Here is a 15,218-nt window from a genome sequence, read left to right on the forward strand (position 1 = left end):
TTCAGAATGTACAGTGTATGTCAGTGATACTCAACTTGCGGCCCAGGGGTCAGATACAGCCCACATTGAGTGGCCCCCTGACCATTTTTTAATTCACAATGAAAACTAATGTTAAATACATTTTGACTGAGCTCCAGCTAAATTGTCAAATATCGCAGCCTGCTTGCCACCCAGGCACTTATGTACTACTTACTGTAACTGACCTAACCTAACTAATTATCCTGTGTGCACAAAGTCGACCTGTTTGGTTAATTTTCTTTTTGAGATAGATATATTTTATTGATTTGTTTGGGAAGAGGGTTTACTCTGAACAGATTTGAAAACTGAACTGAATTGAAGAAACTGAATTTCTAACTTTTGTTTGTTTATTGTTTTCATTGTGCCTTCAATACACTGGATATTGTGTTTGCATTCTCACTCTGATTATTGCTTGTTTACATTCTGCTTTGTGGTTCAGCTAGCTGAATGCTATGTGGGTTCATGGCAAGAGTGTAAAGAATCTTAAACATTTAAAATTGTCAGGCTAAATTCCGGCTGGCACCCCAAAAACCTACAATCAGCTACAGAAAAATGTATATGATTTTATATGATTAATGTTTGTTTATTGACTGGCCCCTGGTCTCCTGTCATTTTGCAAAAGTGGCCCCCAGGCAAAGCAAGTTGAGTATCCCTGGTATACAGGTATGTGGTCAATCTTGTATTTGTATCCTTCAGCTGAGGTCTTTTGCAGTCTGTTGAATAGGATGAAACTGCTCTAAGCTCTGCCTGTCTGAATGTTCCCCAAGTGGGCCCTGCTGTTTCATTCCTATTACGTCAGGAAATCGAAAGCTACAGCGATAGAGCTGATGTTGGTAACCCCCTTGGCTCTTTTCAGTGGTATCTTATTTTACTTTTTTTCTTCTCACGGAAGTCCCATCATACTGTGCCTCTGATTGGCTTACCCTGATATTTTACCCTGACCTTAGCCAATCATCACTCCTCATTCTTAAACCCAACCCAATCATCATTCCCCATGCCTGAAGCCAGCCTACTCATGCCTAAACCTAACCAATCATCAGTCGCCATGACTAAGCCTAAGGGCGGGACTTGGCGCAAATGGGGGTGGGTGAATAAAGTGTCCTACTAGTCAGCACTTCTATGCACTTTTTGGTGTGGTCCCATTTTTTCCAATACCAACCATAACAAATGTTGCATTATAGATACCCCCTGGCAGTTATATGTATAAGGCAGTTTAGAAACCACCGGAAAAATGTATCAACTACTTATATAAAAAAAAACTTTATTGTAATTAACAGTATTACAGTTACAGTAAATCGCATTTATACCATAACTAGAGACAGTAGCAGTCCAGTCCTAGTATAGCTGGAAGGTTCACTCAGACAGTCCTTGTATAAGAGAATCTGATATGCAGCATAGGTAGATCAAGGGAGAAATACGTAATTAACCCTGAATAATGCAACACTGACATCACTTCAGTTGTTCAAAGCTAGTCATGATTCAAGTAAAAAAATAAACACACAAACACAAACTCACACACACGTAGGTCAATGGAACACTCAACAAGCAGGCTCAACCAGCAGTGATCAGTCACTTCTGAAACATGTCTTAGAAATAACAAGTGAAGGCATCTCAGGAAGCATCCAATCTGACGCTGACCACTGGAGAGAGAAAATAAACGTGTTTGTACGACAACAACAGTGGCCATAATTGTGAGTACAATTTGGATTGTTTGTTTTTATGAACATAAATCCTAGACTGTCCGCCATGCAACAACACCCATTACAGCTTGTGAGTATGGAGTGATGAATAAACCACAAATTAGGTCCTTTGTACAACAACCATAACGTATCAAAAAAACAGCCCCGAACTACTGGGTGGTCTGCTGCTCAGCTCCCACCCCTTTGTTGAAGTCATATCAACATAAACTAAACGTGTCGGATCATCACAAACGTGGCTGTATGTTAAATGGGACTAGGTAGCAGATCGGTGAGGTGACCTAGTTTATCAGGACTACAAAACAATGCCAACAACTGTCATACGCAAGCATTGTTTAAAGCAAAGCTACAATGTGTCCGCAGCCTAAATGGTTTGGAATAAACCCCCACAAGTGGAAAATGATGCTTCAATTACAGTACACATCCTTTACTGTATAGATGAGCGTCTATTTATGCTAATTGTCAACATGAAACAACAGTGAGGTTTTCTTGAATGCAACCTTTGGGGAACTGTTTTAAGTTTTGCACGTAAAGTGCTGGAAATCTTTGATGCCCAGTCCATCACTAGCAGTCCAGCACTGTCTCACACTACTCAAGAGTCAGTCTTTCAATGTGAAAAGCCTAATAGGGACTTCACCTCTCAGAGATACTTCATCTTCAAGTTGACTGGCTTGTTCAAGTGTCTGTCAGTAACGGAAGGCAACGTGGCTTAGGTCCCAAGGTCTAGTTTTCTGTGAAAGAGCTCTAAAATACTGTATGTACACCTGTTTGTGTGATGAGTTCCGGGCATGTGAAAATTGGACTGAACAAACAGGTCGATCATACTATACTTCATATACAACTGAAAAAAGTGGCAACATTTTAACTGAGACCTATCACTTTGGTACACTGAATGCAAAACTTATGTTAAAATGTATCGCTAACCCATTTGTGAGTATTGGAAAAGAGACACGACAGAAAGTAACTGAAACGGGGAAGGCAATGCCATTTTGACACTTTCTAATGCTCAACTGTCCCTATGACATTGGCCAACCCCCTTCCATAATCCATAATGCTCGTACAACCCCAACAATTCCTTTCTAAGATTAGTCAGTTATGTACTGTACACAAACCTTACATACACTTACATTAACCCAGGTATGAAAATAGCTAGCAGTGATCCCCTGGTGATTTGCTCCATGTTTGTCTGTGGCAACCAAAGAAAGTATATCAGTCTGTGGCTGAATTCATTTCTCAATCAGGCCTCCATCTTTCAACTTGAAGTAGAAGAACTTCTCCAACGTGTTGGCACACTTGCAGTACTCGCTGTCTGGAGGGTTGTACTCTCGACAGTTAGTGATGATTCGCTGCAGGTCTGCGATGAAAAGCTTCTTGGTCACGTAATATCTGTTCTTCAGCCTCTCGGTCATCGTCTTCAGGTCTGTGGGGACACGAGGGGAGGAGGAGAGTGACGATGAAATTCAAAGTGAATTCCTTTTCATATGACAGATGAATAGTTTGTGCGTCGTAAATGGAAACTGGACGAGACAATGACAAGTCGGGTAGGTATGGTGACAGGCTCACCGATGGGGAAGCGGATGATCTCGTAGTAATCTGGAGCTTCAGATTTCTTCACTGGTTCCATGAAGGGCCAGGCATCTGGATGAGTCTGGTGAAGAGACACGGTCTGGTTATGGGGCTGACACACACACACAGTCGATAATCGGTGGTCGGCAAAGTCTGGGCCGTGGGGGAGCGGCTGTCCTGCACTGTTGGCTCTAGTCGCCGATCGGCATCAGGCAGTTGAGATAAATCACTCAGATTGGCTGGTCAGCTGGTTAAGCAAGCAGTGCAGGTGAAGATTGGGCTCACAAAAAACGTTCTGTCATTTCATCTGATAATTCCAATACACAAATATTTTCACAATGACGTGGCCTTCAGGAAAGCCCATTGAGCTTCTCACTGTATATCATTCATTCAGTGCAATTTCTCCTTATTCTTCTGCCTCCGCCTTTCTTCCTCCACAAGCAAAACACCAGGCAAGGGCTGACAACACCGGCGCCATTTGCAACTTTTGATCATATTGTTGATTAGAAGTAGCTATATTACAAAACAGTTAAAATGGTGAGCGAGAGTGGTGTGAAAATGGTAGACAAATGCTGCTTTGTTTCATGTATCGGTTTGTATCCGCAGTCCTAGGTCTCACGCAGGCGCAGAACGTACGTGGCTACGTGCTAGTTGACCGTCGGCTGCAGTCTTTGCGGTGTGTTCATGTGCAAACCTTTGGCCCAGACACAGGCGATGTGAGGTGACTCAACAGTCGGCCTTCATCGTCGCTACTTCTTTGCCGTTGCGTGTGCGTGTCCCAGGCTTTAGTCGCCCCTCTCAGCGCTGCTTTGGTTTCTGTGTTCCTGTCTGGCGGCAAAGAGTCACTTACCTTTACCTGGGCCAGAAGGTTCTTCAGCATGTTGTACAGCAGATCAGGGTCCTTCACCTCTTTCCTACCAAACATTCAATCATTCATGCAAAGCAAATGAGTCATTGCATCCATGACTACACTTAATGGACTGCAGATGAAAATTAGCCTGTATGGCTAAATCTGGCACATTTACATGATGGACTCATGTGCTCATGTTAATTAATGTGCATTGTCCCTTTTCTTAAATAAATAAACAAACAAACAAACAATGTGTTGTATGAGAACAACTGATGACAACAGGTGTTGAGTAACCAATCTTTTTATACTACTTGCTAAACCATGATTATAAAATAATGCCAGCATACATTCAGTGCTAATGTGCTATGTAATACAAATATTTAATTATAAAAAATAAAGAAAAGTCTTTGACCAGACTATATATTGAAAAACACTACTCCCGGTCAATCTTGTATGTATGCAATATTGAAACAGGAATATGAATAGTTAAATTAGCAAGCACACAATAGGTATAGACACCCCCCCGGAGCACTTTTATTAGGAACACTTTACTAAGACTGAGTAGGTATCAGATTTCAGCTCAGTTTCAACTGGTTACCAAAGTGACATCTGCCTCCAGGTTGGACGTGTTGCATTCTGGGATGCTTTTCTGCTCAGCACAGTTGTAAAGAGGTTATCTGAGTTACTGTCTCCTTTCTGTCAGGCAACAGTCTGGCCATTCCGCTCTGACCTCTCATCAACAAGGGGTTTCCATCCGCAGAACTAACGCTCATTGCAGGTCTTTTGTCCCCCCCCACCCACCATCATTCTCTAAACTCTAGAGACTGTTGTGTGTGAACATCCCAGGAGATCAACCCTTTCAGTAATACTCAAACCAGCCCATCTGGCACCAACAGCCATGCCACGGTCAAAGTCACTGAGATATCACACTAATGTTTGATGTGAACATGAGCTGAAGCTGCTGACCTGTATCTGCATGATCTGATGCACTGCACTGCACTGCTGCCACGTGATTGGCTGAATGGATAATTGCATGACTAAGCAGGAGTACAGGTGTTCCTAATAAAGTGCTGGGTGAGTGCACTATATACATATAGGTCAAATTCATGCGATAACACACTTGAACATTGATTTAAAAACTATGACTTGAGCTTACCCTTTCTCCTTGCTACTGGGCTTCCAGCCGGTCTCTCCTGAAAACAACAAAAAGTCAGAAATATTATGGACCATTGTGTGTGTTTTTTTTACAATCAACTTTAAATCTAACTCTTAATAAAAATGACTGTTAAACAGATAAGAGTAGTGTTTTTAGTATTTTTAAGATTTATTTTAGATTTAGAATGTAAATTGTCTATAAAATATAATACATGGGGATATAATATAATATATATAATATAATATAATTTTAATGTGATATTTCACATATCAATATTTATTTTTGCCCCACGACCCTCCATCCAGATACATTTTTGGCCCTTCATACGAAAGAATTTAGGCACCTCTGTTAGAGACCCTCCCGACTTTACAAATTCCTCTTAATGTATCCATAAAGCATCCTCAAACCAAAACACTCACTGATGCCTGGGATGCTCTCCACGGGGATCTGTCTAACCCCCTCTTTGAAGCAGGTCAGTCCTGGGTAAACCTTCCTGATCTGGCTCTGCTTACGCTCAATCAGCTTCTTTATGATCTGACATGACATTGAAAGATATATTTGATGTTCAAAATACAGGGATTCACAACCGACAAGTGGGCTTTAATGAGAATGTCCCAGACTCCCATACCTCCTTCTGTCTCTTGATGATGTGAGATAGCTCAGTGTAGGGGATTCTGGGGTTCAGCTCGCACTCCATGAGAGTCGCCCCCTCGTAGTCTTTGATGTAACCAAGGTAACGACTCTTCGGCACTTTGATGTCTTTGGAAAAGCCCTGCGAGGAAGACGGCAAATTACAGAAAGGACAAGACATGGAAAGATGGGACATGGCAGGATAGAGCGGGAAGTCCAGGACAGAATGTACAGGTTGTGCCTGCAGTACCTGCTTCTTGAAGTAGCCGATGGCATACTCGTCAGCGTAGGTGAGAAAATAGAGGATGTTGTGTTTGATGTGGTACTCCTTCAGGTGGTTCATCAGGTGCGTTCCATAGCCCTTTTATTAAAAAGACCAGAGACGGGACAATTGGACACATGAGCCTGACAACTTAGTACATGCATGTTCATAATATTCAGATTTTTCCAAACACAAGAGAACAAGACTGACAAGAACAGTGGTAGAAAAATTGGCAGTAGTGGTTGGTATAATGATAAACGGTCAGTATGGAGCACATTGGCTGCATTGTGGGACTTGGGAGTGGGCAAGCAACTTGGGAGTGGTACCTTATCAGTGTTTGCCGATAGTGGCAGCTTATAGGTGCTATAGATAGTTATGCAACCAATACAACCAGCTTTTCAATATCAGTAAAAAAAAAAGGCAGTTGAAGGAGTACTTTTCCTCTCTCTGTAAAATGTTCTAAGTCTGTTCAGACCAGTTCGTCTCTTATGGGTATAAAAGGTAGTTATGTACCTTAACTTGCTCGTTGGATGTGACGGCACAGAAGACAATCTCCGTGAAGCCCTGAGTGGGAAACATCCTAAAACAGATGCCTCCGATGACGCGTCCATCTTTGATAAGGGCTAGGGTCTTGTGCTTCCTGTGAGAGTTGAACAATTCAGGAACTCAAAAAGGGAAGTGACGCGGCATCCGATAACCATGTGGTCTCAGAAACCTACTTACGGGTCAAACACCAGTCGTGTGATGTATTCTTTGGGCATGCGAGGTAACTGATGGGAGAAGACGTTCTGCAGGCCGACCAGCCACATCAGGATCTTCTTGTTGGACTTCTGGGAAAGTGAGTTTCCAATGACGTGGAACTCTATGATGCCTCGCCTCTCCTCCAACCTGGCAGTCTCGTCGCGGGCAGCATTTGGGGTCAGTAGGTTGGTCTAGCAAAGTAAATAAATAAATGACAAACTGTCAGTATAGATTTAAATATTTGACCAAATAATGAATCTCCTTTTACCTCATAAAGATCCCAATCTTACCAAATGAGCAGAGACCTACAGGGTGCTCACCTCTGGTCCCAGCATAGCAGCAGGGTCAGTGATGGTCATCATGACCTCGTTGACCAGCTCCATGGGAATGTCTCCCATCACTCGGATCCGCTTGGCATCTTCCAGGGTCAGCGCCTCCGGAAGCTTACGCTTCTCTCCTGGACGGGACGGCAAGACTCGTGAGGCTCTATTTTTAAGCAATAAGCCACAAGAGGCCATACTTGAGTGTTTTAGATGGAACATTCAAGAGGTGGTTTTAGGCATCAGCTGTTGGCTTATTGGTTAAGTTATTGGTGTACAGCTCTTATAAACACTGTGTTCAACAAATTATTTTGTTTTAATATACCAATAATTCAATAATAATTGAATGTTCTTGAATAATAGCTAAACAACATGGTAGTTACAGTGACATAACTAGTGCTATGAGTGATGATTTCAAGTTGGCACATTAACATTTGAAACTTATGCAGTCAGAGATGCGCGTTTACTGGGTATTTTACAGTGCAATGTTATGGTTTAGTTATTGGCTTATAGCTCTTATAAACATTGTGTTCAACAAATTTTGTTTTAATACGTTATCGCAATAATTAAATAATAATTGAATGTTCTTGAACAATAGGTAAACAACATGGTTGCTACAGTAAATTACATAAGTGGTATGAGTGGTGATTTCCAGTTGGCACATAACATTTGAAACATAGACGTGCATGTACTGGGTATTTTACAATGGCTTTCAATGTTACAAAATATCCTATAAACAAGAGACATTTGTGAGGCCCCAATGCACATAGTCAGGATGTAGTAGCAAGGTACTGGATGATAAAGGACTGCACCCAGGGCCTACAGACCTGTGATGGGCTCTGCCCCACCTGTGTCCATGCTGCCCAGTGAGGAGCCGCTGCTCATTCCCTTGGAGAGGGAGGGGGAGCCAGACACTGCTGCAGGACTGATCACTGCAACAGAGAGATGACCAGACAACGGTTCATAAATTACAAACATGTAGGTCTTATATTAATAAAGCACCCGGTGCTGCAAACAATACATAAACCATTATAAAGAAGAAAGAAATGGGGGAAAAAGAGACTCAAGTGTGTTTGAACCTTTTTGTGCACATTTTGGGACAGGTAGAGAGATGGCACTGATTATAGCATAGTAGTATGAGAGAAACAAAGGAATTACTTGACATTCATTAGTTTGAAATGTTGCACAATTTCTTTGAAATGTTCTAGTAGTTTGTATCTAGCTTTAGAATAGCTGTATTTGAATTGAGAACAGTTTACATTCCCATGGTCAAGTAACCTGAAGAATGATTCAAGAACTGTACTTTACTATAAGTATAGACATTACAAGGTACAAAGAACAGAGGTTTTCAGCAGAAGTACAAAATATATGCATATGTATTACTGTCTCGGTCCCGTCCCATCCCATAGGATATGTGTCCGTTAAACCACAACGTGTCCCCCTCACCTGTTTGGTGTCCCAGCTGTGTGCCATCTGAAGCAGGCATGGTGAAGTCAGCCTCCCAGATGGGTGAATTCTCCCCATAAATTTCCTCCTCCAGCATGGACAAGAACCTGGAAGACATATATCCATAATTAAGACAAACCGAAACAAGCCTCCATCAATAGATCCAAGGACTCTAGCAATATGGCACAACATGCTTTTTCACACACAGGCAGAGCAGAACAAAAGAACAGTTCCTGGCTGTATGGTGCTCAAAGTCTGCACTTTAACCCATTAGCCATTCTTTCATTTCAAATCCAATGTACTTCGGTAAATTTTTTATTACGATATCAGTCAGGACATTTTATTACATTATTGGTCAAGTTATTACATAATTGGATTTTATTGCATTTTTGATCGTTAAATGAAAATTGTATTACATTTCCGGGCGTTATTACATTATTGGTAAATTATTACATTAATGTGGCCTCGCCCGCAGCTTGGCAGCTGCGTAGCATGCGTAGTGCACAATTGCCCAACTTCGCATCACTGATGACATCACTCACTGATGACATCACAATTGCATAACTGCAATTGCATAACTGATGACATCATCGAGTGCTCAAGTGACATCAATGATGTCATGACGACATCCAAATTGCTTGAGTGACATCACTGATGATGTCATATACATTGTGACATCATCAGTGATGATGTCATAGACATTGTGACATCAGTGACATCACAATGTGGGACAAAAAATGAAATATATATATTTGGGGTGGGGGGGTGCATTTTTGCCTTTATTAGATGGGACAGTAGATAGACAAGAGAGGTGGAGAGAGAGGGGAGTGGTACGCGCTCTACAAGGTGAGCCCAGTATAAGCGGTCATTTTGATGTATAAAAACAGTCAGGGACACAATGGAAGGGATCCACTTTTGTGAGAAAGGTGATAATTTCTACAGGAACTTAGAAAGATTGATCACTGAACATTGTACAGTCATGCGCACTAATGCAAAAGCACACTAACCTAGTGCAATACAATGAAGGGATGTTGCACTGCTTCATAATATTTCGTGTTTTTTTCCATGAGTGGTTGCACTTACTTGGGGAAGTGTGTGAGGATGAGTGTACGTTTCTCTGGTAGCAGTTTATCCTTCTCTACTCTGAACTTCTCCAGGAGCTGGCGTCGGGTCACAGTGAAGATGGACTTGAGCAAGCTACGGCCGAACACCTGAGTGGTTTCATAGCGCGGGAGGCTGTCATTGCTCTGGGGGACATGGCAGTAGCACAGCCACCTGGGAATCACAAGGCAAAATGCTGCCATTGTCTCTAGACTGATAACAGCAGAACCAGCACAGAATTCCAACAAGTCAAAGCATGCAAAGCGGCCAATATATTGACAAAGGAATTACTGTAAAGATAAAGTGTTACTGCTTCCTTCAAAAATTAAATGAGAATGCGTGCGCGCGCACATACACACACCTAGTGTAGTCCACTTTGTAGGCGGTGCCATCATCCTTCTGGGAGCGCTGGCGATATTGTGTCGGCGTCTCCAGCTTCCAATAATTCAGGCACAAGAGGAACATCTTTGAAAGCTCAAACATGGTCTGCCTCTCCTTAGGTGCCAGGTGGCTGAATTTATACTGAACAAAATTCAAAACCCCCTTTGGAAGAAAGGAAAAAGGAAGTCATCACACAACTACTAAATTGCCCCTAGCTTACTTCCTGTTGCAGTGGTTGCTAATACAATAGCTGTCAGGAAATAAGCTAGGTTTCAAACTGCTCCCTTGCAACACAATTCCATGAAAACCATATAAAGATGGGTGACAAATTAAAGGAAAAACCAACATAAAGTGTCTTAGCACAGCAGCCAGAACAGCTTCAATGCTAGTTGGGATATAAAAGTCTCTAACTCTACTGGAGGGATGGAACACCATTCTCCCAAAAGATATTCCCTCATTTGGTGTTTTGATGATGGTGGTGGAGAGAGCTGTACAACACATCGGTCCAAAATCTCTAATGGCATTAAATTAGGATGAGATCTGGTGACTGCGAAGGCCATAGCATAAGCATAATGATTCACATAATTCATATTCATATAACCATTCAGTGACCCCTCGTGCCAATAGATGGAGGCATTGTAGTCCTGGAAGAGACCACTCCCATCAGGATAGAAATGTTTCATCATAGGATAAAGGTGATCACTCAGGACAACTTTGCATTGATTTGCAGTGGTCCTTCCCTCTAAGGGGACAAGTTGACCCAAACCATACGAGGAAAATGCCACAGCAGAGACACCGGATCCCCTCACTGTATTCAGGATTCAGGCTTGTACATGTTTTTCCTTTAATTTGGCACCCGTCTGTATATCCTTCCAAATACATCCTTGGTCCTCATTCGGTTACAGCTATAGATCAGGATAGGAGCTGAAGATGTATAAACAATTTCACTTTCGTCCATGTTCACCTGCTCAATGTTGGGCTTTTCAAAAGGCGGACTTCCAAGAGATCCCTCCACGATTGGCTGGCTCATCTGCAGGATACATTTCCTGAGCAGCTAAAGTGAAAGAGCAGAGAATTGAGGGAGAACATTAATGTGAGATTGGTAAGTTTATGATGACGTATGTTTAACTCCACTAAATGAATACGGTAGCATTTGAGGCATTCCGCCTACCGTCTTACCAGTGACATGACACAAGGATATTGATACACACATTTGCTGCTTTGGGGAGTGGACCCCTGACCATATTTCAATAAATCAGCCTACCTATTAGAAGAGCGTGTCATACTTCACACCAATCAGAGATGTACTTTGGTTACCTTGAAGAGGTAGAAGTAGACCTGCTTGGTGTCCGTGTCCTCCTCTTTGTGGACGGACATGAAGAGGTTCTCCACATCCACCACCATCCCCAACAGTCTGTTTATCTCGTCCTCAGACACGTTCTCCAGGTGGGACACATGGTCAGCTATAAAGGCAGCATCAACAAAAAGATGCACAAGTCAAAACAAGGCACTTTGTCTCTGCAGCTACATGCAGGTGAGGTGTCAGTGTCACAAGAACTTTGGCAATCAACAAGTCAGAAGTCACAGATAGATTTGTCTGTCGATAAATTAAAGGCTGAGTAGTGGATGAGATGTGGAGGTGGTTAGCGTTAGTTTGTACCCAGAGCATGTCCACAGCTGCGACAGGACTCGCTCAGACTGGCTGCTTGCTGTTGCAGGTCCATACGAGTAGCTGTTGGTGGATTTGGGTTTTTCCATCCATTGCACTTGCATGTGTCACTGGCCTGAGAACAGGCAGAATATGTAAAGCGACACATTTTAGCTGTCATGTTGACATTCTATCCAAGCCAATGAATGACTACACAGTTAGCTGAGCATAAGTGCATAATTTAATATTACATATTTAATGACATGCATAGTAGCAAAGGGATAATCTAGCTAGCTACAACAAGTTAACGTTAGCTTATACGGCTTTTCTATTGATATTGTTGTTTTATTGTGTCCTAGGTGTCATAACATTAGCTACCTCGCACACAATAATGCTAATACTGCCCTAACAGTGCTTTGTTGTGGTGAACTTTAGCTAGCTAACGCTAAGCTAGCTACCTTGCATGCAGAGAATACGCCAAGTTTCTCAAGCTTTTTGGCCCGTGGGAAAGCCCGGACTTGGGCTTTCTTCTGGCTTGCACGCTGTTGCTGGCTCAGTCCTGGTCTGGCCGGGTCACTATTCCCTGACCCAGAGCCTGTGGCGGCAGTGTTGGACCCAGCTGACCCGCTAGACTGGGCTTGGAGAAGCCGGGGTTGCAAGGCCTGTGCCGCCGGGTCCGACATATCCACGCTGCGGCAGACTCTTCCTCTGCTCTCGTTCGACTATTAAGATGCCTTCATGTACTGTCGGAAATATCTAAATCACGGAGTACACAATATTTACAAGTAGTAAATACGATTGGTGGTGGAAATCTTAATTTTCTATTATAGCGAGTTGCTGACATTATACGTTTAGGCCCTAAAACAGAAATGTCAGCACGTGGTAGACCGTGTCCACATCTGATGGTAAAACTGGTGTATAAAAATAACTGCGACCAAAAGTACTCGAATGCCCCGACATTATACGCAATTTACGCAGAGCACTTGAAAGCAGCATTGCTGTCCACGCCTAGTCTCCGGTGAAATGTTTTATGGGCACTGTAGTTTTTGGCAAACGCATCAAATTATTTGCAAATGTTGACTGACAGTTGATGCATATTTCAAATGGATTGATTAAATTAAACGTTTACACAATTATATATATATATATATATATATATATATATATATATATATATATATATATATATATATATATATATATATATATATATATATTTTTTTTTTTTTTTTTTTACTTCTTATCATTTGTAATCAGACCATCATTTCCCAGTTGATGAAGATACTGTACATTGAAACACAGGGAGATCAACCAAAACTATCAGCCATCTAAACATTTAATGCTCAGTCAGGAATTTCTAATTTGTGATTAGGAGATACATGTCATGTGCCCCCCCTTTTTTTAATGAACTATGACATGGATCTAGGCTATACTGACTGAAACAGCAAGCTGAGTAAGCTTGTAAAGCTGAAGTGTGCATGATGGACAACAGGAGGTTGACCCTGTGTTCACCCAACAAAGATCACAAAGAACAAGACTGAACAACACTGATCTATTTTATTTCAAACCCTGAAGCTAATGTTCCTTCCTGATCAGCATAGCCCTCTGGAAACTCACCTTTAGTGGATCATGTCTCCAACAAACAAATGAACAAACCAACTAAATAGCAGATGTCAGTGGAAAGAAAAATAAAACCAATACATCACATTGTTGTAGAATTAAAAAAAAATGTCAGTATGTAGTACATTTGCCTGTAAAAAACAGTTTATCAACTCAAATATGGACAATATAAATTATTTTCAATATTTTAGCAATATATTTTAAGTAGTTTTGAGCAATCAGATCTATCCACCTCATACAGTAGTGAACTCACTTCAACAGCTGCTGTTAATTTCAGCCAAGAAAGCGAAGCCAATTTGCTTTACTGTCACATGTCAAAGGACTCGGGCCAACCAAACCCACTGCGAAGAAACAACTGGAGGAGGAATGTGAGGAATTGAGCAAGGGCAAGGCAAAGTGACATGACGAATTCACAAGTCTCCAGGCTCTCATGCAGTGACTGGCTGAGTCAGCTTTGACTCACAAATCTAACATACAAGTGTAGTGAGGGACAGTCTTTGCAATCTGCCGCTTCTACTTGGAATGCTTGGAACTCATTGCAAAGTGAAGATGTATTTAGGCTTGTCTCCTGATCCTACCACTTTTATTAGAACATTGCATTTTGATTGCACTGGTGAATTTTGGCTTTGCAGTTGTGATTTTAACAGTTTTATACTAGGCTACTTATGTACATGCAGTAGTTGTGTTATTAGTCTACCAGTGCATTTGCAACAATGCCCGTTTATTGATCAGGGCCCGTATTTATCAAGCGTCTCAGAGTGCCATTTTAGTCGTAAATGCTGAGAATTTGTGAAATTTAGTCCTACTCTCACACTTAAGAATAAAAGCTTTTTATCAACCTTCTTAAGACTAGGAAACACTCCTACTCCCCCAGCTATTTAGGAGTCATCAGGAGGTGTCCTAAGTGGTTAGGAGTTGCCAGCAGGGCAATGTTGACATCATGGCATTCAGGAGACAGAGACGTGCGCAAATCTTCTACTAACTCCACTAAGCACAGCGTGTCATCCTCCCTCCAATTCGGCTTTCTTTTGGATTCCATGTTTACTCATCATACAGCCTATAGAACCTGGCTATATAGGGTAGTCAATTGACAGCACACCAGTTTCGAGTCAGTTGTGGGATTAGGTAAATTGGGTGGATTAGGAAACATTTAGCCTATTCTTGAGTCATTTTCAATGTAGGCTATCTTGTATTATTTTGTTGATAATTTCTTCTGAAATTATTGGTGATTATATGCTACACTCCCATTGTGCATTTCACTGTTGAATCATCTCTATTTAGGATATTCGTGCATAAGGGATTCCATTCAGCGATTGGCCATTCCTGTGTACTTGGAATTGCGTCATCAACATTTCCCTTTACGGCACACACACCTGTCGTAAATCAGCTCTGAGATTGACACTTAGGATTCAGTCCTACACCTCGCTGAAAGAGCGAGTGAGATGCATAATAACTGACTTTTAAGTGCAGCTTTTGGCTGGGAATTTTTTTGCTCATAAGTGTACTCTTAGCAGTGTTCTTAGGAGTAATTCTAGGAAGCTTGATAAATACGGGCCCAGGTTTCTCTTAAAAGATAGAAAGACTCAGTGTAAATCTGTGGTTAAATACAGGTTAGATTAACTGCAAAAGTTCCACTGATTGTTATATGAATACAAATCAAAATGTCCTAAGCCAGAGTCAATATTTAGATATGAAATGATAAGACAGGCAGACAAAAAAGGATACCTTCCCCTCGTTTATTGGTAAAATTACAATTTGTTTTTTTTCTGCTTTCTCTACCCA

General features: G+C 41.7%; 1 protein-coding gene across 1 annotated transcript; it reads right to left on the bottom strand.

Moving 5' to 3' along the window:
- Window positions 1-1,262: 1,262 nt before the first annotated feature.
- On the bottom strand, window positions 1,263-12,499 carry kat2a (K(lysine) acetyltransferase 2A; the record flags this gene model as incomplete). Its single annotated transcript, XM_083648952.1, has 18 exons — window positions 1,263-3,135; window positions 3,279-3,363; window positions 4,132-4,195; window positions 5,288-5,324; window positions 5,707-5,821; window positions 5,916-6,059; window positions 6,168-6,278; window positions 6,693-6,819; window positions 6,903-7,111; window positions 7,241-7,377; window positions 8,068-8,172; window positions 8,687-8,793; window positions 9,770-9,961; window positions 10,149-10,330; window positions 11,133-11,222; window positions 11,486-11,631; window positions 11,829-11,952; window positions 12,275-12,499. 18 exons carry the CDS (start codon window positions 12,497-12,499, stop codon window positions 2,942-2,944), a joined length of 2,394 nt encoding a protein of 797 aa, XP_083505078.1. The 3' UTR covers window positions 1,263-2,941.
- Between the last annotated feature and the right edge of the window lie 2,719 nt (window positions 12,500-15,218).

Source organism: Poromitra crassiceps (genome assembly GCF_964638095.1).
Source record: "Poromitra crassiceps genome assembly, chromosome: 13".
NCBI lineage: Eukaryota > Metazoa > Chordata > Actinopteri > Beryciformes > Melamphaidae > Poromitra > Poromitra crassiceps.